The sequence below is a fragment of the Galeopterus variegatus genome, unplaced genomic scaffold (assembly GCF_000696425.1).
Source record: "Galeopterus variegatus unplaced genomic scaffold, G_variegatus-3.0.2 Scaffold912, whole genome shotgun sequence".
NCBI lineage: Eukaryota > Metazoa > Chordata > Mammalia > Dermoptera > Cynocephalidae > Galeopterus > Galeopterus variegatus.
The window spans coordinates 296,559-322,484 of record NW_007727023.1 but is presented as its reverse complement, the minus strand read 5'-3'; the positions used below and the strand labels follow the sequence as shown (position 1 = coordinate 322,484).

Genomic DNA, 25,926 nt, shown 5'->3' with positions numbered 1-25,926 from the left:
CAAGTTTTGGGGCTGGCCCAGTGGCGCACTGCTACAGTGCACCGCTTGGGAGCATGGTGGCGCTCCCACCGAGGGTTCGGATCCCACATACAGACCTGTTCCCACTCACTGGCTGAGCGAGGTGCGGCCACAACACTGAGGGTTGTGATCCCGTTGCCGGTCCCGGTCCGGGCGCGACACTGAGGGTTGCGATCCGTTGCCGGACACGAAAAAAAAAAAAGAGACAAAAAAAAAGGAAAAAAAAAAAAAAAAGGGCAAGTTTTGGATTCATCTTCCTGGGGTCTAGTCCTGGATTTGTATCTTATTAGCTGCAAGATCCTGAGCAAATAATATTTTTTTATAAATGAGGATATTAGTCATTTCTATCTCAAAGGTTTGTTGTACTAATTAAAAATTTTAAATGTAAAGCATTTATCACGAAGATTGTCACACAGCTAATATTTACAAGAGTATAACTTATCCCCATCATTATTACTACAAAATGCTATGAAGTAAAGTATTATTATTAAATCATTGTGATTAAAACTAGCCATGGTTTTTCTTTTTCTTTTTTTTACATTTGCATGGCTTAAAATTTTTTTATATATAAGATGAAAACAATTTGTTTTTTGGAATATTCATGTCTACCTCTATTGATAATGATCTGTTTCTGTAATTTCAGGAGCTGATTCACATGTAGGAGTTCGCTGTATTACAGAGGCCCTCATTAAAAAACTTACTAAACAGGACAATTTGGCCATGGTAAAATCTCTGAACCTTTCACTTTCTAAAGATGGTGGCAAGAAATTTAGGGTAGGTTACTAACAATTTCTGAGTATAGACATCGTTTTAAATATTTCTGTGTTTTAAATCTATATAAAAAAAAAAAGGTTAGGATCTCATCCTAATATCATCTAATTTTTAGCACACCTTTTATTGTTTCCACTGGAACTTGTACATCAAGTATGACATCTCCAAATTTATGACCTCCTGTTACCCAATATTCTATACATTATTGATGCTCTATAGAGAAGGGTTGACAAACTACAGCTTGCAGGCCAGATTTGGCTGGTTGCCTATTTTTGTAAATAAAGTTTTATTGTAACACAGCCACACTCATTTGTTTACATATTGTCTGTGGCTGTTTTTGCCCTACAATAGCAGAGCTTCATTGTTGACACAGAGACTATAATGGCCCACAAAACCAAAAGTATTTACCATCTAGCCTTTTATAGTAAAAGTTTGCTAATGCCTGATCTAGAGTGTTTACTACATTAGTCATAAACTATATAACACCAACACATTGTAATAGAAAACTTGATCTCTTTAATTGGAGAAAATAAAACTTAAGATTCCTATCATGTCATTCACAAAAATTAATTCCAGAAGAATGAAGAGCTAAATGAAAATAAAGCAAAACAACAACAACAAAAAAAAAAAACAACCAACAAAAATGCTATGAAAATATTAGGAAAGAATATAGGAGAATATTTTTAAAATCTTAGAAGGGCCTCCGAAGCAAATACTAACCTTAATACCACAAAGAAAAATATTGACCGATTTAGCTTACATAAGATTTAAAAGTTGTGTTAAATGAAAGACATCTTTTAAAAAGGTGAAAGAAAAGCAACAAACCGGCAGTAGTGTTTGCAACATAAGATCTCCTACAACTCAGTAAGAGAGACAACACAATGGAAAACATGCAAAGGATATGAACAGGCAGTTCAAAAAGTACTACAAATGGCCAATATTAACTTGAAAATGTGTTCAATTCATCAATATAAAAGATATGTGAAATAAGACAATAGTTTAATGCCATTTTTCATCTTGTACATCAGAAGGACAAGACTTAAAAAGATTAATTATTTCAGTGTTCAGAAAGTGTGGGAAATGGGTATTCTCATGTTTTTAGTACACATATATTGGCAAAGCATTTTAGGAAGATGGTTTGGTAGTATTTTCAAAATTTCAAATCTTTTTATACTTTGATCAGCAATTGAATTTATACTCACCAACCCAGCAATTCTCTTCCTTGATGTCTATTTTCCTCATATTATTTGCACATGTATACAAAAATGTCAATATAGTAATGTTTATTAAGCATTATTTAAATAGAAAAATTGGAAATAATTAAGTGTCAATAGGGGATTGGTTAAATAAATTGTGGTACAGTATACATGAAATACCAAGTTTTTTTAAAAAAATGAGTTAGAGCTATATGAGGGTACTTTGAAAAGTTCATGGAAAAATAGAAGGAAAAGATGATATTAATCTTGCTGTGAATTTTTTTAAAGACACCTCTTATGTGTTAACATGGAAAAATATCCATGGTATATTCAGTGAAAAAAAGAAATTCTAAAACATTTTGTTTAGTGTGGTCTCAAAATATGTTTAAAAATTCTGTTTTTCTGTATGTGTATATATAAATGTAAGTGAATATAAAGGTCTGGATGTATATACACCAGCTTCTTAACAATTGTTACCTTTGAGCAGTAGAATACAGGGTGATAAGGGTATTGTTACCTTTGAGCAGTAGAATACAGGGTGATACAGCCAGTGAGCAGGAACCGGTCCGTATGTGGGATCCGAACCCTCGGGCGGGAGCGCCGCCGCACTTCCCAAGCGGCGCACTATCCAGTGCGCCACCGGGCCGGCCCCGAAGCAGAATGTTTTAACCCTGCCATTTTGATCCCAAAGATATTTCAGTCTGCTTTGATCCTATATATTTCTCCTGATGTTCTTTGCTCATTGCTACAGAAATATACTCTCAATCTTGTTTCCAATTTATAATAAGTATTACTATGAGAAATAAAGATAATGAAACTGACAGTGGCTAAAACTGCATATAGAAAATTTGTTATAGACAAAATGATTCAGGAATCAAATCTTGAAAATCTTGGGCCGGCCCAGTGGTGCACTGGAGAGTGCGCCGCTTGGGAGCGCAGCGGTGCTCCCACCAAGGGTTCAGATACTGAAAGAATCCTTTGAAACAGCAAGTATTTTGATCCTTATTCATTGATAGTCTGGCCCTTCATATATGATAACTATATGTTCTGGCATTACTAAATACAGAATAATATGTAGCATTATCAAAGAAGGAGATGCATATTTTGAATACCATAGTTTATCTTAATTCCATTTTTGACGGGAAGTTTCCCCGGATATCATCTATGGTTCACTGCCTTATTATATAAAGAATGTTGACATGAAGCAGAATGTTTTTTTTTTTTTTTGTCTTTTTCCGTGTCCGGCAACGGATCGCAACCCTCAGTGTTGCCCCCGCACCAGACCGGGGACCGGCAACGGGACTGCAACCCTCGGCGTTGCTCCCGCGCCTCGCTCAGCCAGTGAGCAGGAACCGGTCCGTATGTGGGATCCGAACCCTCGGGCGGGAGCGCCGCCGCACTTCCCAAGCGGCGCACTATCCAGTGCGCCACCGGGCCGGCCCCGAAGCAGAATGTTTTAACCCTGCCATTTTGATCCCAAAGATATTTCAGTCTGCTTTGATCCTATATATTTCTCCTGATGTTCTTTGCTCATTGCTACAGAAATATACTCTCAATCTTGTTTCCAATTTATAATAAGTATTACTATGAGAAATAAAGATAATGAAACTGACAGTGGCTAAAACTGCATATAGAAAATTTGTTATAGACAAAATGATTCAGGAATCAAATCTTGAAAATCTTGGGCCGGCCCAGTGGTGCACTGGAGAGTGCGCCGCTTGGGAGCGCAGCGGTGCTCCCACCAAGGGTTCAGATCCCATGTGGAGACCGGTTCCCGCTCACTGGCTGAGTGTGGTGTGGGCACAACACCGAGGGTTGCGATCCCGTTACCGGTCAGTAAAAAAGACAAAAAGGAAAAAGAAAAAAAAAAAGAAAATCTTGATATCTGTACACTTCCCCCCCAAGATAGACTTGATAAATATAATAGCCCCCCAAAAATGGCTGACAGAGGCAGAAGTTCTAATAAGACAAAAATGAAATAAAAAAGATTAATGAATCAAACTCTTAATATAAAACTTGCGTAAAAAAGGATAAATTAATCCTGATGAAAGTAACTTTCATAAAATAAAAATGAAAATAGAGAAGCTTAGAAATATTTGCCCAGTATAGAAAATGACAGTTAAATTGGAAGCAACTTGGGAAAAATTTCATCAATGAAAATTCATCAATATGGGTGATAAATGTTTTATTAATTTAAATATTCTGGTTAAAATACTTAAATTCATATAAACAGTATCATTCTAGGCGCTCCCATATCCTGCTGGCATAGCTAATCTTTTTGTGATGACTTAAGGTAATAATTAAGGGCATCTTCTCTTGGGCAGGACTGTAGCACATAACACAGGGTGTGCTATTGAGTTTTCCAGCTCTGTCCTGGCTGTGCACTAGTATTCTTCACAGTAGTCAGTGAGATTGCCGTGAACACACTCTTCTTTTCTGTGTTATGGAGTATTGAAGTCTGCAGTAAGATGGGTAGGATTTCAGGGCATAGTAATGAAGGGTTGGCAGTTTAGCTGTCCTGGTAAATTTGTTTTCATTTATGAAAAGGGTCGATAAATTATAATAGTGAAAAGTAACCCCATGTGGAACCAAGCTGTTTATTTTAAAAATACAGTGGAGGGACTCTATCATCGTACGTACTAAGTTTGCTTTTATCCTTTGGCTTCCAGCAAAATTGAAGGCATAGAAAATATGTGTAATCTGCAAAAGCTGAACCTTGCAGGAAATGAAATTGAGCATATTCCAGTATGGTTAGGAAAGAAGTTAAAATCTTTGCAAGTCCTCAATCTGAAAGGCAACAAGATATCATCGGTAAGTTATTCAAAGTAGCAAGAACTTTTTTCAAATTTTTGTACTGGCTGGACAAATAAAAAAGTTAAAATATCTAAGTTTTTTAAAAATGTAATTTCTCCTTTTAAAGTCCTTGGTCCTTTGACCAAACCCCAAGTTCATACATAACCTAGGATTCTCTGGAGTATTTTTTTTCTTTTCTTTTTTTTTTTTTGTCTTTTTGTCTTTTTTTCATGACCGGCAACGGATTGCAACCCTCAGTGTCGCGCCTGTACTGGACCGGGACCGGCAACGGGATCGCAACCCTCGGTGTTGCCCCCGCTCCTCGCTCAGCCAGTGAGCGGCCGGTCTGTATGTGGGATCCAAACCCTCGGCGGGAGCGCTGCCGCGCTTCCCAAGCGGCGCACTGTAGCAGTGCACCATCGGTCTGGCCCTTTTCTTTTCTTTTTAAAAAAAATTTATAAAAAGGTTTATTTGGCTCCCGATTCTGGGACAGCTGCATTGGGTGCCAAACCCTCGGCGGGAGCGCTGCCGCGCTTCCCAAGCGGCGCACTGTAGCAGTGCACCATCAGTCTGGCCCTTTTCTTTTTAAAAAAAATTTATAAAGAGGTTTATTTGGCTCCCGATTCTGGGACAGCTGCATTGGGTTCAGGCAGGCCTCAGGCTGCTTCTGCTCATGGCAGAAAGTGGTAGGCAGTGATAGCTGCAAGATCATATGGCAAAAGGGGGAGAGGAAGAGGGTGAGAGAGAGAGAGAGAAAGAAAGGGGGATGGGGGGGAAGTGCCAAGGTCATTTAAACAACCAGCTCTTGCAAAAACTGATAGAGCAAGAACTCATTCACTACCTCCCCACACCCCAGGGAGTGTGTTGATCTGTTCATGAAGGATCTACTCCCTATGGGGATCAGATTTTGACATGAAGTTTGGGGGGACAACATACCCAAACTCTTATTCTGGCTGTGGCCCCCCGAGATTCATGTTCCTCTCACTCTCTGGAGTAATTAAATCTAGGCAGTCCTCAGATTCCACAGTAACTAAGAGTTAATCTCTTAGCATTTTCACATATATCATTTCATTTTAGCTTTATAACACTCTTGTTAAGGAGGCTGTGCAGGGATTATTTTTATACTACTAGGAGGTAGTATAGTCTTCTTCCCACTTTACAGTTACCGTCCCAGAGAGATTAGGTTCCTTACCCAAAGTCACAGCTTGTGCCAGAATCCAGATCACTGAATGGCTAGAACAGAGTTTTTTCTGACAATATTACCTCACAGTAAAATTTTCAGACTTGTGAATTAATCTTGATTATGGTGTTTGGTGTAATAGAAGGTTGATTGCTAGTTTTTTATAATAGAGTAACTTTGTTATCATAATTCACATAATCAGATAATGATGTATATTTTTCTCCAGACTATAATTTAGGATTTTTATATGGTATTTATTTATAATTAGGTGTTCAATAAGCATTTGCTAAGTAACAACGTTAATTTATTTGAATTTGTATGAAAATTGGAAAATAATTTAAAGAACAGTCATTAAATACATGAAAGATGTGACTTCAAGTATAGGCCTAGACTTGCCTTCCATGACCTTGGAAAATTCCTTAGTACTTCTAAAACTCACTGTTTAAATTGGAGAAAATAATTCTATACTGCCTCCTTTACAGGGGTATTATTGGACTCAGATGAAATAATAGATGTGAAAATGCTTCAAAAACTTTAAAACACTAAGTAACTCTAAGGCTGTATTCCTTAGACTTTCACCAGTAGAGACCAATAATAGTGAACAACATTTATTTAATGCTGTGTTATTGACTATATCTATGCTATTTTATTTCATCTTAATAAAGATCTGGTGACTATCTGTCATTTCACTGTGACAGCTCAGGAGCCTTAGAGCCCAGGTCCACACCATGATGTACAGCATTACTTTAGAGCTCTTAAAGCTTATGGGATGATGGGAATAGGTAGCCGTGAATCTAAAATTTGCCACAAATATTCCTCAGAGTGGTTGATCCTTACATAATACTCAGTGTCAGCTGAGTAACAGGAAAATCATTCAATAAATATTTATTATTTCTAATTTTATATGATATTTTCATCCCAGTTCGACATTGGCATCTTTAGGAGAGATGCACATTCACTTGGGAGAGAAGATTTATTTGTACTAGCTACTTGGAGTAGTGTTTCTCAACCTTTTAAAATCTCCTTTGAATAAACATAGGAATCTTACCTAAAAAATATGGGTTATCTCTACATATCCTTATGTCTTTTAACTATTAATTATAACTCAGTTATCTGAATATTTACCAAAATCTTTTTTTGTAGCCATTCATTTTTTCAATTTGTTCAGCTAGTATAATGAAAAGACAATAGGTTTAGAGTTACACAGACTTGAATTCTGTTTCATTTAACTACCAGCTCTGAAATTTGGGCAAATCACCTAACTTCTTTGAACCTCATTTTCTTTGTCTGTGAAATTAATATGATATGTACATCATAGGTATTGTAAGGAGTCACAAATGAAAGAGTATATGGAAAATGCCTAATACTGCCATGATACACTATAAATACTCATATAGTCCCTTTTCTTTCCTTTATTCACACCACTACTTTTGGGTAATGGGCTTCTTGAATAGGTTCTTTGCCATGTTAAGAGCAATTTCCTTGATTTATTACTTCCTTTAGGTATGTTTATGATTTTTAAGTTAAATTACACCAATACTAATGTTATATCATTTCAGCTCCAGGATGTAAGCAAGTTGAAACCACTTCAAGATTTGACTTCTCTGATCCTACTTGAAAATCCAATTGTGACCCTTCCTCATTACCTCCAGTTTACCATTTTCCACCTCCGTTCACTGGAAAGTTTGGAAGGTCAGCCAGTAACCTCTCAGGATAGACAGGAGGCTTTTGAGAGATTCAGTTTAGGTAAGATGACATTTAAAAAAATTAAATTTAGGGGCCGGCCTGTGGCTCACTTGGGAGAGTGTGGTGCTGATAACACCAAGGCCATGGGTTGGGATCCCTATATATGGATGGCTGGTTAGCCTACTTGGGACAGTGTGGTGTTGACAACACCAAGTCAAGGGTTAAGATCCCCTTACCGGTCATCTATAAAAATAAATAAATTAATAAATTAACTAAATTTGGATGAGGGAGGAATTTATTTTCAGAAGTTGTCTAGAAAAATGTATTGTGCAATAAGTAAAAAATAAAAAAACTAAATTTGGATGAAGGAGGAATTTATTTTCAGAAGTTATCTAGAAAAATGTATTGTGCATTTATAATGCTATTAAAATGTGCATGGAAAATGGTACCATAAATCAGTTGATTCAACAAATATTTATTAAGCATGTACTCTACACCAGGCACTGTACTTGACACCAAGAATACAATGGTGAACAAGACATATGGTGCTGTCCTTCATGTAGCTTATGTTTTAGGGGACAAAAAGCAAGTAAACCCAGATAAAGTAATACAGGGGAACCCTCTTTGTAGTGTAAAGTAATGTAAAGAAAGGAATAGCTCGCTGAGGAAGTAACATTTAAGCTTAAGACAAAGGGAAGAAAGGGTTAGCCATTTGAAGAATGGCATTCAGGGAGAGACAACAGTTTGTTTCCTGAGGTTAGACAGACCTGGTAAGTTCAAGCAACTGAAAGAAGATGAATATGACTAGAGGACAGCTCAAGAAAAAGTTTGAAGAGATAGGGAATTGCAAGATGGCACAGAACCTAGGGGTTTGTATTTTATTTTAGTTGTAGTGGGAAGCCATTGACAATTTTTAAGCAGGCTTGAGACATCATCCAGTTTATATATTAAGAAGATTATTTTTGATAAAGGGTGGAGAATAATGTAGAACAGGACAAAATGGAGATGAAGGGAACTATTAGGAGGCTATTGCAGGCTAGAAAATGATGGCCTGTGTTTAGGTGGTGCATATGGAAATTAAAAATAGATGGACAATTTTGAAGGTAGAATCAGCAGCACCTTGTAATGATTCGATAATTCTCAGGCTTCTGGCTTGAGTTAGTGTGTAGATGGTGAGATCCCTTATAAAAATGGGAGATTTCAGGGTTTTGTTTAGGCCATGTTGAATTTGAAATGTCTGTGAAATAACCAAGTAAAGATGTCAAGTAGAGAGTCAAAAATGGGAGTCTGATCTCTTCAAAGAGATCTGGACTAGAAATATAAATTTGGAAGTCAAAATAATATTTAATTCCATGGGAATCAGCACATTCAGGCAGGGACTGGGAAGAGGAAGAAGGTCAGCCAGCTAAGAAAACTGAGGAAGAGGTCAGAAACGTAGGCGAAAACTAGGAAACAGAGGGTTGCAAAAGCCCAAAAGTTTCAAGAGAGGAAGTGGTCAACCATGTTGAATTTTGCTAAGACATGAAGTAAGATGAGCACAGAGAAGTGCTTTAGATTGGCAACATGTGATGTTGATCTTGACAGATACGGTTAAGAAATGGTGCGGACGGGCCGGCCCCGTGGCTCACTCGGGAGAGTGTGGCGCTGGTAGCGCCGAGGCCACGGGTTCGGATCCTATATAGGGATGGCCGGTGCGCTCACTGGCTGAGCGTGGTGTGGACCGTGGTCCACACCATGCCGAGGGTTGCGATCCCCTTATCGGTCAAAAAAAAAAGAAATGGTGGAGACAAATGCTGAGTTATAGTGGATTGAAAAGTGAATGAGAGGGAGACAGTTGGCTGAAGATTTGAAATTTCATCCCACAATTTCTCTTCCCTTGTACTTAATAAGTGAGTTTTTAAAGAAGTTTAAAAGTTAAACAAAAAAATTAAAAATTCGCCAATAGCTTTCAGACCAGTAAATGGTCAGAAACAACAAATGCAGTAACCTTAAAGCCAGTAACCAAATAAACAGAATATTTAAGACCAGGGTAGAGAGACAAATCATGGCTCAGTTCTTTTGGTCCTTGAGAAGGTAAGAGGATGAGATTAGAGGAAAAGAGGAAATATCATCCCTTGGTAAGAGGGACACTTTTCCATCAGAAAGAGAGAAGATATGTGCAAGTATGGGTAGTTTTGTTGCTTTGGTGGTAGTAAAATAAGGGAGTTCTCACTGATGGAGACTGTTTTCTTAATGAAATATGAGATCATCATCTGAAAAAGATAATAGGAAGAGGATGGGAGGTTTGAGGAGAAAGAGGAAGATATGAAATAGCCAATTTAGAGTGCTGGGAAATGTCTGTATGTGCAACCATTTGAAATTGATGTTAGTCTATTTTGACCTACATAAATGGAAATTTCATGTTTTGATACAGTACTTGAGAACCATGGTAAATTTTTATTAGTTTGGGATTCCTCTGACTCAACATTTGTTATTCTGAAGTTTATGTTTTGGAATGATTTAAAATATAAATAATGCGAAGGAAACTCACCATGTAAATATACTCTTGAGAGAAATGTTTAAGCTACTTATGGTTCATTTATGACTTCAGATATTAATTAGGAACCTTTAATGATCTGGGTTCTTAGGATCTATTAGTGAGCCAAATAGATGCAGTTTCTGCTTTCATGAAGCTTGAGTAGGGAAGGCAGACAGCCAAGCTGTTTGATCATATTTTGCAACTCAGTGTGATGAGGGCCATAGCAGAAGTTCCAGGTGGCATGGGAGCATCCCTGAGATGTATCTAACCTGGGGAAAGGACAGCATCAGGGCAGGCTTCTCAGAATGTTTTTTAAAACTTAAAACCTGAAGGATGCAAAATAGCCCAGAAGGAGATAAAAGAAGACAGTTCCAGGCAAAGGGTGTGAATAAGAGCCTGCAGGTGAAAAGAGGCATCACAAATCTGGAGAAGTGAAATCATTTCAGGAAAGCTGCAGTGGATTATGCTTGAAGATGAGGCCAAAGTGGGACATTGGGACCAACTCATGAAGAGCCTTTTCAGCTCTTCGTGAGAGCTCTTTGGATCTAATCCTAACAGTAGTAGGAGGCCTTTGAAAGATTTTAAGATAATGTAGTGTTTTACAAACATGTTTGCAGCATCCTTTTAAATGTAATTAGTAATATCAAATAAAATATAGCATATTTTTATAAAGGGGACCTGGGGGGAAAAAATCCTCATTTATCAACATACTAATTAATGAAATACCTGGAAGTAAAGTATTCTCTTTTAAAAATGTCATCTAAATGATAATACCTTCTTGCCTCTTAATATAAATCAATTTCAAGCTCAATATAGTCTTTTTTCCCAAAGTCATGGTGGATAATTTTAAAAGTAGAATTGTATTTACACTGTTTTTAGACTTCTTTTGCTATTATTTTATTTGAGAAATAGTCTTACCTTTTTGTGTGTAGGAAATATAATGATAAGTAAAGTATTAAATTTTTATTGGCAGAAGAGATAGAAAGACTGGAAAGAGACCTGGAAAAGAAGATGATGGAAACTGAAGAGCTTAAGAGCAAACAAACAAGATTCCTCAAGGAAATTAAAAGTCAAGATAAACTGAACAAATCTTTAAAAGAGGAGGCCATATTACAGAAGCAGAGCTATGAGGAGCTAAAGGGTGACCTAAACATGAAAAATGAATTGGTAAGTCTGTATTTTACATTGCTTTGGCTGTATTCTCTTAAGATAGAGAATTCTTTCCCTTGGGTATAAAAATACAACTTTCTGACCATTGGATGGGGAAGATGTAGTTTAACAGAAATATGTGTAAAAGTCTTTACAAGTTGTAGTTGGCTATGTACTGTATGATATGGCTTCCCAAAAGACTGACACTGTCTTGGGCTGCACTATGTGAAGTGTGCTATCTGGAAAAAAGGGGGAATGTAGGTGATGCCCCACTCTTTGAAGAGGTGGTGAGATTGTGCAAGATGTTTGTAGGTTTTTTTTAAACAACAACATTGTAGGTGAGGCTGTACATTGGCGAAAACTTTTAGAAGGCAATTTGGCAAAATTATCCAGATTTTAAATGGACATACCCTATGTTTCAGAGATTCTATTTCCTATTATATATTCTATAGACATGGTAGCAAGAATGTGTAAAAATTATATATATATGCATATATACATATATACATACAAGGGGTCTTCAGAAAGGTTCATGGAAGGACTCATATTTTAATTCAATTTTCCACAAACTTTTTGAAATACCCTCATACACACATATAAACACACACACACACACACACCCTCCATATTCAAGGATATTCACTACAATATGGTTCATATTAGCAAAAATTTCAAATAACTAAAATGTCCCTCAGTGAATATCCATGTGGCAGAATAGTGTGTCCCTTTTAATAAAATGAGGTAGAGCTGTATGTCCTGACATGAACGTGTCTTAACACATTTTACTATGTGAAAAAAGCAAGTCGCAAAACAGTATATCAAGTATGATCCTATATCTAAAAATACGTAACCGTATAAGTATGTTTACGGGAAAGTGGCAGAATATGACCTAAACTTTTGACAATAGTTATATCTGAAGAATGGAATTACAAATTTCAAATTGCCCTTTATACATATCTGTAATGTTTAAATTTTATAAAATTTGGCTTTATGGTTGAAATTGGAAAAAAGATACTAAAATATAGGAAGATTTAGACAAACTAGGTAGCATATGTTCAGAAGGTAACTGACGCAGAGGCTTCAAAGGTCTTGAGACCAGTGGTTGAAATTGGAAAAAAGATACTAAAATATAGGAAGATTTAGACAAACTAGGTAGCATATATTCAGAAGGTAACTGACGCAGAGGCTTCAAAGGTCTTGAGACCAATGTATATGAGGAATGGTCAAAGGAACAAGGATGTCCTGGTTTAAGAAGAGGTGACCCAATGAGCTATGACAGTTGCTCTCAAATATTCAAAGGACTATTTCATGGAAGAAGGACTATGTAATAAGGCCCCATGAGATAAAATTAAGACCCGGTAAATGGAATTAAAATAGATTTTCATTTAGTAATAAAGAAGAAATTTCTAATAGCTGTCCTGAGATAAAATGTGATAACTCTAAATTGTATTTGCTATCACTGAAATAGGCAGAGGCTGGTCATATGGGTTTGAGAGAAAGATCAAGAACATTAGACAAGGAGATAGACTAAATGACAATTTCAAAACAGACAATTTGATTCTGTAAACTAATTGGGCTATTTTCCGTGAAGGAAAAAAATAACTGTTGGTACCCTCCTCCTTTTTTTTTTCTTTTGACAATTCCTTATTCTTTGGATATATGCATAACTTAAAGAATTATACCTACCATATAACTAATAGAATCCTGGATACATTTATCCTTTTTTGCATCTTTTTTCAAGATTGGCATTCTTGCTTAATGACTTGATTTGTTAACGAGAAGAATTCTGCCTACTCGCTTCCTTTAACAAGTAGAAAAGAGTGTTTCTCTCCTTTGTGTGAGGAATAAAGTTGTTACCTGAAATATGAATTCTTACCTACCTTCTTTTGAATTCCTCTTTGCCTGAGAAAAAAAGTAATTTATACCTGGGGGATATGATAGAAAGACAGGGCAACTCCCCAGCTCTGTTATTCGCTTGTTCAGAGCATTTGTGGTTGCTTTGTATGCTTCTTATTTGAGGGTAATTTTCAAATAAATGTTTTATTCTGATGGCATATATTAATGATGTTAATAATCAGGTGATTATCAGTGCTTTTAGATTATTATGGAATGGAGAGCTTTAGAAGATATATATATATATATATATAAAATAGAGTGGATTGATGAGTAATGAAACCAGTGGAGAATTACATGACAATCAGTTTATTTAAACAGTAAACTCTTTGAGCCGTCATGTAACATTTGTGTTTAAAATACAAAAATCAATCAATAACAAAAATAGAAGTACCATAGTATTTACTATGGTATCATGTGACATTTGTGAACATTTAATAAATTTTCCTGAGTTATATAGGTTTTTTGTTGGAACATAGAATCTATCTTTTATTATTAAGATAAAAGAATTTTATAAGTTCTATATGCTGATTCCCTGTGCATGTTAGTCAACCCATTGAAAACCTTGGCAAAATTTGTGTCTTAAAATTTTGCACCATCCCCAAATTATGGATTGTTATAGTTGCTTAGTTTTTTCTCTTGCTTATTTGTAATGTTGATATGTTTGTTCTGTGAATAAATGTTTTGTAAATTGTCAACAGTTTTTGCTCATTTTTGTCTATAACTTTTTATTAGAAGTCTAATTGTGCTCTTCTCTGTGTCTTTATGTTATTTTTTTATTAACCACTTAAAAACATGTTTATGTACAGATTAATGTGTTTGTTGTAACAAATTCAGACAACATGAATGTGTACAGTAGAAATGAAGGTTTGCTATTCCCTTACCCCATTAATATATATCCTTTTTGTTTTCCAGGCTTATACAATGTATTTATATAATTACATAATGTATATGCAATTAAGTACATTTTACCCTTGAATATTTTTGTGTTTAAAAAAAAAGGAATCTTACTATATACGTTATTAGTCTACATCTTATCTTTCACAAAACAGTAAACATGTCCAGTATAAGTTTAAACCGTGTTGTTTAAAAAAAAGTGTGTGTGTGTGTGTGTGTGTGTGTGTGTGTATAAATTTTCATTCTTTTTAAAGTCTATATGTGTTCCATTAAATGGAAGCTCCATAACTTAGTTAGCCTGTTCCTATTGATGGGCATTTAGGTTGCATCCACTTTTTTGCTCTTAGATGCAGTACTACAGAGGAAATCTTTGTGTGTGTGTGTGTGTGTGTGTGTGTGTGTATACACCTGTGCATTCATACTAGCATTTCTTTAGCATAAATCACAAGTAGAAATACTGTGTAATTTGTGTTTAAAATTTTGATAAATGTTAAAGCACACTTCAAAAAGCTTATAACCAATTCACACTTCCACAGCAGTGAGCAAAAGGGCCCAATTTCCAACTGGATGTTACTTTGAACTTGTAAATATGATAGAAAAAAGTAGAATCTCGTTATTATTTTCATTTCACATTTCTATAGTTGTTGAAGAGATGAGTATTGCATATGTATTTATTGGCTCTTTTGTATTTCTTTAAATTGCCAGTTTGTATTGTTGTGCCTATTCCTCCGTTATTCCAAAGAACTATTATATATTTAAAAAAAGAATTCTGGGTCTTATTCTAAGAGCTTACATTTGAAAAACATTTCCATTGTCATTTGCAGAATTTCTGATGATACTATCATCTACGATTGTATAGTGGTTTACCGTTTTAAGAAGTAATTGCTTATACATTAGGCCAACTAATTTATAAAAGAAAAGTAGCATTGAAGTAAGTTTTCTAGTGGCCATTTAAACTGTAGTAGTCCCCCTGTCCTGCCACCAACAAATATTAACTGAACTTACTCTTTGTGCTTTACAAGTCATTTAATTCCTGTCCTACAGTTTTTTTATTTTTAAAATGAGGATGATATACTTCTCCTGCCAGCCTCACAAGGTTGTGAGGTTTTAGTGAGGTAATTAATGTGAAAATAATTTTAAATGAATCAAACTAAATAATGGATGGATGTAAATATATATAACTCACAGTTAGAGTGATGATAAAATGTATCCATGTAAGAATAATGTTAGTGCTAATAAACATATCTTCCTACAGTAAGTAAAGAACAGCTTGTATTATTACTGCTTAACTCTCTAGAGTTCTCCTGGTGACAGTATCTGTTTGCTTCTTTCTCCTTTCAGCCGTTTTCTTGGTTTCTTGCAGGCCCTTTTCTGCTGATTTCTTTATTCTTCCTTAAAGGTAGTTCTTCAGGGCTGAACTGCACACTGTGTTTTTCATGGTTTGGATGATAACATGTATTAATATGCTTGTTTATATTTTAAGTTTTGAAACTGGCTTGCCTCCTTGGGAAATGTGCTTGTGTGTGTATGTGGTTTTTTGTTTTTGTTTTTGTTTTTGTTTTTAGTGGATTTCTATGTAGGAGACCAAGTTTCAATGTGGGGGAAAGAATGTATATTATTTTTTCTATTGGTAAATATATTAACTGCAGTCAACTCTTGATTATCCCACAGCTAATACTGCAACTAGCCTACTTTCCTGTTCCTTTGACTCCTATTTTGCACTCATTTATGCATTTCAACGTACATTTATGAAGTGCTTATTATATGCTAAGCTTACGGCTATAAAATACACAAAAGTACTTTGAAATGTACAGATTATTTATTATTATGTGCCCGCACAGACCAGTTCACGCATTCTTCATGGATCCAGTCACATTTGCCTTTTTTGGCCCTATTGCCAGTGAGCTTTGGGGAGAGAAACCCAAGATCAGTTGACACTGTTGATAATGAATTGCTTTCTTGAGACACTGAGACTTAAGAGCATTCAGTGAAAATATCAATGTTGGGAAATATGGTGGACACCCTGCAGCAGGACATCAAAGGCAGCATGATACAATAGGCAGAATGTTAGATTTGAAATCAGAAGACTTGGAATTGAACTCTGCCTTTTCCACTACCAGCTGTGAGATTGGGCAAATTATTTAACTTGTCCATGCACTTTTGTCATCTCATAGGGTAGTTGTATTAGCCTATTTTTTGTGTTGCTATAACAGAATACCTGAAACTGCATAATTGATAAAGAAAAGAGGTTTATTTGGCTCACAATTCTGGGACAGCTGCATCTGGTGCAGGCCTCAGGCTACTTTTCTACTCATGGTGGAAAGCTGCAGGCAGCTGGCAAGTACAAGCAGATCATATGGCAGAGGAAGCAAGAGAGAGAGGGGAGGTACTAGGGTCTTTTTAAACAATCAGCTCTCGGAAACTCACTCACTACCCCCACTCCCCAAGGAAAGCATTAATCAGTTCATGAGAGATCTGCCCCCGTGACTCAAACAGCTCCCAACATTGCCACATTGGGGATCAGGTTTCCACAGGAGTTTTGGGGGGACAACACATCCAAACTCTATCAGTAGTTGTGAAGATTGAGTGAGATAGCATATGTAAAATGCTTAGCACAGTATCTGGCACACAGTGAGTACTTGGATCAGTATTACCTGTTATCCAGGCTAGCATTACTTCCATTTTGACGGATAATCAGGGGGTGACTGTAAGCTAAATCATGCATGACTTTGATTTCTTGGGCCTTGTAAAATGTTCATATTTGTTTACGTTTTATTCTCTTCAGCTTGCATTTTTATATTAATGAAATTTTTCTGCATGTTTTTTGTCTGATCTTCACTGTCAGACACTGGCACACACACACACACACACACACACACACACACACACAAAACAAAGACAAAAATCACTTAGTGGACCTTTGAAATGAACTCAAAGGATTGGTGTAGAAAGGGGCTGGTGCTGGTATTTATTTAATAAAATATTTATCTTCTGCCACTGATCTAATATGTAACTTTTGACAAGTCGATTCACCAGTCTGAGACTCAATTTCTTTAGTTATAAATTCGGAAAATTAGATTGGACGATTTCTTGTGATCTGCCAGCTCCAGAAATTTCTAAGAGTAACGAAAAAGTTATAATTATAGAATTACTTTATTAAAAATTTAATAGTACATATTTGGATCTGATTGAGCTTATTCACATTTCTCTCTATTACAAAGAATAAGTTTCTGAACACTTAAAACTGAGATAACATTAGCTATAGATGTTACAACAGTACAACAGTTAAAACCAATCTCTTATTTTCTTCTTTCTCAGACCTCCTTCTCATTCCTCTGTAGTTAATGTAAAATATCATTTCCCCCATGATTTGAAGCTATCATTAAAATCGAAGAGTAAGTTAAATAAATTAGTGCTAATTGTTGGGAAATCAGGAAGCAGGCACTTAGTAAGCCAGTAGGCCAGTTACTTAAAAATATTTGATATGGGCTGGCCAGTTAGCTCACTTGGTTAGAGTGTGGTGCTGATAAAACCAAGGTCAAGGGTTCAGGTCTCAGTACTGGCCAGCCACCCCCCACTGTGCCCCAAAATTGATACAGAGTTACTTTCATGTTTAGATAGAAACACGTTTAAGTGATTTTTTAAAATCTTTATTCACTGTATCCTGAAATTGTATATAAACTTCAAAGGTCTTTTATGTGATCTCTTAGGAAATAATAATTTTGTATTTCACTTTTTATATTACTTTAGAATTAAGATAAAATGTCCTGAATATTGTGCTATTTGCTGTGAAGTTTTTAAATATAGAATTATTTATGATGAGAACTTGCCATATCATAGCTCCTTTATAGTAACGTACTGTATGTTGTCTCATATCAAATTGGGCCAATAGCTAAAACAGAAGACCATGGAACTAACGCGAGCATGTCAAAAGCAGTATGAGCTGGAACAGGAATTGGCCTTTTATAAAATCGATGCTAAATTTGAACCACTCAATTATTATCCGTCAGAGGTGAGTTACCTTAACGTTTTACTGCTCCAAAGTTAAAGCCAGCATGGTAGGGTGGAGTGGGCGGGGGCAGATGGTGCACATTCAAGGGATTTTATCAATAAGCACTCTACTTTCTTGTTATGTAAACTGTATTTTGATTGAATCTGTAAATTATTTGGATCAGGGAGTTAGAACAGTGTTCTAAAGAGGTAAAAAGATCCATGAGGATCTTTGCCCACAGCCATGTACATAACCAAAAGCAGCCATCTAACCCTTAGTTACCTTGCTCAAAAAGTACGGGTTGATAGGCTCCCTTAAATCCAAACTTCTGGAAAAGTGCTTCAGTACCATGGAATAGTCATTTCCCTACATGGTTTATTCAATTAATACTGAGTTCAGTATTACTTAACCATTATTGGTACAAATACCCATAAATGCCACTGCAACCAGGGAACTTCCTAGGTTTTTAAGACCCAGTGATACCAACCATATTATTTAATTTTTAAAAATCCAACTATTTAAATTTACTAGACTGAGATTTTACTTATATCACCCAAGAAACAAAAATAAAACACCCAGATTTCTGATTTGAGAGGTCAAGCACCTAAAAATCACAAAACTGTAGGCACTTCTTTAATCAGTTAATTCAAACTTTCACTCTTCGGTGGTAGGAGGAAGAATCTTTTTGAGATTTTTTTCAGTTATAATTCCTTTTTGGTATATTAGTAATAAGATAAAAGAATAACATATTTTTTTCAGCTTCTAAGCATGTAGGATTAATATAACTTCAGGCAATTTTGTGATATGTTTGTTACTAATAAAATGAATAAAGTAATATGACTGCTTGGAAGTTACTTGTTAAACCATAAGTATATTAACTTATTTTGTTTTTAGTATGCTGAAATTGATAAAGCCCCAGATGAAAGTCCTTACATTGGCAAATCCAGATACAAGAGAAATATGTTCAGCACAGAGAGTTACATTATCAATAATGCCCAGCAAGTACAGATTAAGAAGATGGAACCAGAAGAAGGGGAACAATTTAGAAATGAGCATGTGAACTTGAGAGCCCATACACCACAGGACATACAACTGGAAGACAAAGAAAAAATAAGTGCAGGTTAAAAAAAGTTATTTTAAATTATTTAAAAATATAGAAAGATTGAATGTATAAGCCAATTTTGTTTTAGAATTCTTTTAATTAAACATGTTGATGGTTTATTATATTGTTGTTTACATGAAAAATCTAAAAAAAGTAGTGATTTTTTTTTTTTTTTTTTTTTTTTTTTTTGGCCGGTAAGGGGGTCGTAACCCTTGGCTTGGTGTTGCCCGCACCGCACTCAGCCAGTGAGCGCACTGGCCATCCCCATATAGGATCTGAACTCACGGCAGGAGTGCTGCTGCGCTTCCAGCGCCGCACTCTCCCGAGTGAGCCACGGGGTTGGCCCAAAAAAGTAGTGATTTACTAAGCAGATTGTTTTTGAATGATTCCTGTTATGGTTGAGAATGGGGTTTTTGACAGTACTTTGATGGCAGTATGTCCAGAGGATCCAAGAATGTGTAAATTTCACCCTGCCAACAGGCATTGGAACTATACATTCAAAGGCATAATTAGTATTACTTGAAGCAAGTAAAGAACCACTTTATTGATTACTATGCATGTAGCCAAAACCTAAAGCAGTACTTTGGATAAGCTGGAACAGAATACTCTGCTTAGGCTTGGGCCTATAACTGGCCTCTTACTCTTCCTGACATGCCCCACACTCCAACCTCTCCAACCTCCTCTCACCCAATCTAATTCAAGGGATCTTACCACCTTCTGGCAAGTCACACAGAGGAAGAAGTCAAGCCAAGAGGTCACTTTAGAGACCCTGCTAGTGGCAAACTTAAATTCACTTGCCCACTCAGTGGTGTGAATATGGAAGAGAGAAAGCCAACCTAAGTTCATGCATCCCAGTGGTAGTCACGACCCATCGTGGGGCTCTCACCAATTACATTAGCAGCTCATTTTCCCTTGACTGGTAGCTAAATGGAAGACATTGGAAGGCCAGTAGAGGTTGACTTCGTGAGGGAAGAGAAGAGACTGAATTCTCTTTGTCTCATATACTATATACAGGCTCTGGAGGGAGAAGCGAAAATCAGATATATGTGCAGACTAGCTTCAAGGGGCCCATACTTTTTGTAGGAGGGAGAGAAGAATAAAGGGAGGGAGAAATCAAATTTGAGGTAGAAAGTAACTGATTAAAGATTATCTCCAGCTGGGAGAGACTGTTTAGTAGTGAATTTCTTGATATTGAGTCCCATTGGGGCCAGCCCCATGGCGCACTTGGGAGAGTGCAGGGCTGGGAGCGCAGGGCCGCTCCCGCCACGGGTTCAGATCCTATATAGGACTGGCCGGTGCGCTCACTGGCTGAGCGCGTTGTGGGCGACACCACACCAAGGGTTGCGATCCCCTTACTGGTCACGAAAAAGACAAAAATAAATAAATAGATATTGAGTCCCATTGTAACACATTTGCCTCTAGCACAGGGTGTTTTTTTTTAAACTCCCTGAACCTAATTATAACTTAGTTACATGTGAAGTGCATATTTCCTGATAAAATTCTTATTCTGTCAAAAGGGTTCACCAGTCTTGGAAATATCAAGTAAAGCCCCTTTTATGTTAAGAATTTTACAAATAAAAGGATCAATTATAGTTCTATAGTGTACCATGAAACAATTCATTCTAGAGATTAACTACTAGAAATGAAAGCCATCATAGTAATTGCTTTTTAAATTTTCTGTGATCTATAATAACAGAATTTAATGGAGGGGGTTATTGCAAAGAAAGAAAATGTTGTGGAAATGTCAGAATTCAAAGTTTTTCCTGTGTGTGTTTGTGAGCATGATTTTTAAATTTGCAGCACAAACTCGACTGTCAGAACTGCATGATGAAATAGAAAAGGCAGAACAACAGATTTTAAGAGCTACCGAAGAATTTAAACAACTGGAAGAAGCGATACAACTGAAAAAAGTATGTAAAAGCAAAGCAGTGAATCTAAGAGGAAATGAAAAAAATGAAATGTTTTCCCTTCATAATTATAAAAAACAATTTTTAAATCAGTACTGCCTAATTAATTATGCAATAAATTTCAGAGTCAGGTATGGCTCTAGCATTTTCCAGTTACATTTTCCTTCCATTCATGATGATATCTTGTTAGCATTTAGAAATAAATTACGTAAAATTTTTGTAAAAAGATGTATTCAGTGTACCATATTATAAAAGTTGCTACTTTACCCAGAGAAGTTGCTTCCTGATGTATCTCTTCTAATTTTATTAAGCGCCTCACACCTTTAAGATCCCGGGACCTAGATTAAGAATCAGAAGATGTCTCTCTTATAGCATGAACATTATCAAACACAAGAAGCAGAAAAATAAGTGATATAAAATGTGGTGTACAGAAAGATGGAAGTAACATACTCTCAGAAATTACCAAAGTTTGTCATGAGAAGTAAGCAACTCAAACCCATGATGCAATTGCATAGGGAGAAATTCAAAAAAGAAAGTGTTTGGCATTTCAGTTTTTAAGTATGTAAAAAGGGTTTAGTTATTTACAACTCTTAATCTGTACTTCAGAATTATTATGGTAACTGCATCATTCCATAATAGGTAGAATAAGAATGTGATGTCCAAATTGTAGATTATTTTAAAACGTACACTGTGTTGTTACTTTCAGATTATGTGGTAACTAGAAATTGATTGAAGTTTTTTAGAAACGTACTATATGCTACTCACTGAACAGGCTGGGCCCTGAGCAGTGAACAAAACAGTGTGTCCCTCCTCATGGACAGACTTGTAGGGGAAATAGTCAACACGCAAGTGAAAAAGGAATATATAGTTAAACAGCATCAGTGTTATGGGAAAAAAATAGAAAACTAGGAGAGATAATAAAAGAGAGATAATTTATATTGTGAGGACCCACAAAGGCCTCTCTGAGGAGGTGACATTTAGGCCGAGACACAAAGGATGAGGAGGAGCCAATGAGGTAGAGTTGGGGTGAAGACTATTCCAGGCAGAGGCGACCATACAGAGGCCTTCAGGCTAAAGATTCCTCAGCAGAGGGAGGGAGAGTGTAGTGGAAGACGAAGCTAAAGAGTCATGGGGTTAAAGGTCACGCCAGGCTTCATAGGCAGTCTTAAGGAGTTTGAATTTTATTCTGCATGAAATGGGAAACCTTTGAAAGGCTTTAGGTAGTACAGTGGCTGATTCTGTTTGCATTTGTACAAGTCAACTGCATGAGAGTGAAATGCTGTGAGGGAGATGGAAAGAACGGAGATGTTTGCATCTGTCAGGAGTTCAGTACGGGCAAGAGATGATAATGGCTTGCACCAGCCAGGAAGGTGATGGTAGCTTGGTGAGAAAGCTAACTGATTCTAGGGAAGATTGGGCAGTAAAACTGACAGGACTTAAAGATAGATTAAAAGTGGGAGATGAGGTGGAGGGAGCTATCAGGATGGTTTTAATAAGTTTACTTGAATGTTTTATAGCAGCATTGACCAAAGCTTTACATAGATAGATAGATGTAAATAATATACATAATTTTAAAATAAATGGATGCTTACAAAATCTGATTGAAAAAACAGTTGTTTTAAATGATTAAATATAAGCCTAAATTTTCTTTACACTGTTCATTTGCTTGACATGCTAAGATAAGCTTCACTTAAAAAAAAAATGTATAATACAGGGCTGGCCGGTTAGCTCACTTGGAAGACTGTGGTGCTGATAGCACCAAGGTCAAGGGTTTGGATCCCCATACTAGCCAGCTGCCTCCCTCCCACCCCAAAATGTATTAAAAAGGTAAGCCACAGCTTGATCTTATTCAGTAAAATAAAAATCTCAAGTTAATGAGTTTACTATATTTTATAATCCTGTGGTGTGGGATGATTTTACCAGTGACCACAAATTTTTAAGTTTTTCCTGATTATACAGGTACTGCAGTTATAGGGAATCACATAATCATTACGAATATTTTATTTTATTTTATTCTAATCTTTTATCTGCATCCTCTTTTTATACTTCTATACAGACTTTTGAGAAACATTTTTATATTTGTATAAATCTCTATGCTAAAAACTGATAGGAGTAGGAAATAGAGTATTAAGCTATTGCTTCTGTATCAGTACTCAGAATTTATTGGTTGACTGTCTTTGTACTTTAATACGTTAGGAATTGTAGTGTAAACAGTAGTTAGTGAAATTGTCTAGAGTCACACAAAGTCTTGGTTCCACAACCTCTTAGTATGACCTGGAGCTAGATATTTAAATTTTCCATGTTCAGTTTCCTTATCTGTAAAATTGGGATAAATACACTTTCTACCTTTTATGTTTTAAGGATTAAATTAAAGTATGAAAAGAATTTAGAACAGTGCCTGATGCATAGTAAGTACTATATAATATCAGCTGTCATTAATATTGTGGTTATTATTATTAATAATTTACAAGTTGTTTATACTAGAATGACATCTTCATTTGTACCTGCTGTTAAATTTATTAGTTTTCACAAACTTTTATAAAATAAGGCTTTCTACATATAATAAACATGAAAGTATAAGATATGCATGGAGTGCCTAGATAATTCTTTACCTTTGTAAAAAACTGATAGAACATAAAATACCTTTTTAAATTGTAGAAGTTGTTGTCTTTATAGATCAATGTTGCTATCTTCTGTTAATTATGTGTCGGGGTGTGGGGGGATTAGATTTCAGAAGCAGAGAAAGACCTTCTTTTCAAGCAGTTGAGTGGTAGGATACAACTTGTAAATAAATTACGCCAGGAAGCTCTGGATCTAGAAATGCAGATGGGAAAGCAAAAGCAAGAAATTGCCGAAAAGCAGAAAGAAGTTAAAGACCTGCAAATAACTATAGATAGCCTGGATTCCAAAGACCCAAAAAATGTAAGTAAATTAAGAAATTTTGGCTGGTTTTATGGAGACTAGAATATTGTTCTATCTAGATAGTACATGTCTCATTTTGAGCAGCAGAGTCCTTTCTGAAAGTCTCTTTTAGTTTGATGTACAAATTTAAGTGATTTAAATTTTTAAATTAAGTTATTTAGATATTTAAATACTTAAGTATGTGCATGTGTGAATGTATATGTGTATGTGCATTATATATAAATATATGTGTATATACACATATACAAAATGTGTGCATATGTCTGAAACAAAACAACCTAGCTTGAAGGAGGTAGCTTTCAGTAGAATGATGGCTACATGGTACATTTATTTTTTTAAAGTGGTTGAGTTTCATTGAACCAGTATTTCAGAGCAAGAGAAACCTGCTCCAACATGTTCTCCAAACTTCTTACCCTTTCTCTCTCCTTTCCTTGTTTTTTTCTTTCTTAAGAACACAAAGAGCTGAAAGGTTCAGAGTCCTTTCTCTACCTCTTCTTTAATCCATTATGCCAATATTTCACTAAAGCTATTTGTTGTTTCATATTGTTTTGTTCTGAAGAATGAAACGTTTCTCTGGAGTATGTCTTCCTGAGACATGGCCAGATGTGGTCAGGTGGCTGCATGATAGGATCAGGCTCTTCTCTCTTTCTGTCTCTACCTGGAGAAGTCTTACTAAGGGCTTATATTGTAGCTAATATTTCTAAATTAGAAGTAAAAATATTTCCTACATATTTTCCTGGTATACTTTGGATAATAAAGCTATTTTTTGAAAGATCTTTAAGATCCTTGGATTATCAGAAATCATAGAATTTAACATGGTAAGGACAGTGCACTATATTGCTGTAAGTACTTGACAAGTTATTTAATTTTTCCTTTAAATATTTTAGTAAAATACCATGTATATTTTTTGTGGGCTAGCTAATTTTGATAAAGAATAATCTTATCATCAGAGATATAAGTTCTTTTCTAACAAAAGCCTGAGACTTAGTATTACAATTGAAACCAAAAGTAGTCTTGATTATTTTAAAGAATTTTTATTACACAAAAAATCAGAGATTTTAAGTAATATGCAATGTGGTTACTTTATTGCATTTATTTGTTAAGAAGTCTGCCACCCATGTAAGGCCCCCGAGGAAGAAACTATATCCAACTGGTATCTGTATCCCCCGAGGCAGTTTTAGGTTTATGAATGCTTGCATAGCAAAAGGTAGGATGCCCCATTCCAGTTCTGTGATCTTTAAATCTAATTAGAACCTGGATTGTGTGTTTGCTTTCAGTAAGCGAGTGTGATATTCTTGGCAGATGAAGAGTTTCTCACTGGATTTCTGTAAAGAATTGCATGTAGAAAGGAACTGAATGAGACTTAGGAATGGTTTCCAAGTTTTGAAGGTAGCCAAAATTAAGCACAAACTGGTAAAGATGAAACATACAAACCAGGTGTTTCTTTTTTTTGTTTTTGTTTTTGTTTTCCTTTTTGTCTTTTTTCGTGTGTCTTTTTTCGTGTCCGGCAACGGATCGCAACCCTCAGTGTCACGCCCGTACCGAACCGGGACCGGCAAGGGGATCGCAACCCTCGGTGCTGCGTCCGTGCCTCGCTCAGCCAGTGAGCGGGAACCGGTCTGTATGTGGGATCCGAACCCTCAGCGGGAGCGTCGCTGCGCTCCCAAGCGGCGCACTGTAGCAGTGCGCCACCGGGCCGGCCCTTTTTGTTTTTTTAGAACTACTAATAGTTCTTATGGTTGCAGCACCAGAGGACATCTTTTTAATTTGTTCACCCAGAGGGAGCATCTTTTTCTAATTTGCACAAAGTTGCCTTATTGACTAGTGTTAGACACCCCATTTTAGGCTACAAAATTTGAGCCTTTTAGCAAAAGAGAAGAATCAAGAGTGGGATTCCTGTATA

The 25,926-nt window shown here is 36.1% G+C and overlaps 1 protein-coding gene across 1 annotated transcript in view; it reads left to right on the top strand.

Moving 5' to 3' along the window:
- CNTRL (centriolin) overlaps nucleotides 1-25,926 on the top strand; it is an 86,261-nt gene that overhangs the window by 15,874 nt on the left and 44,461 nt on the right. Inside the window, 7 exon segments of the mRNA XM_008573376.1 lie at nucleotides 4,655-4,796; nucleotides 7,518-7,704; nucleotides 11,136-11,329; nucleotides 17,994-18,113; nucleotides 18,987-19,212; nucleotides 20,995-21,104; nucleotides 23,829-24,023. Of these exon segments, the coding sequence (XP_008571598.1) occupies nucleotides 4,655-4,796; nucleotides 7,518-7,704; nucleotides 11,136-11,329; nucleotides 17,994-18,113; nucleotides 18,987-19,212; nucleotides 20,995-21,104; nucleotides 23,829-24,023 (1,174 nt within the window).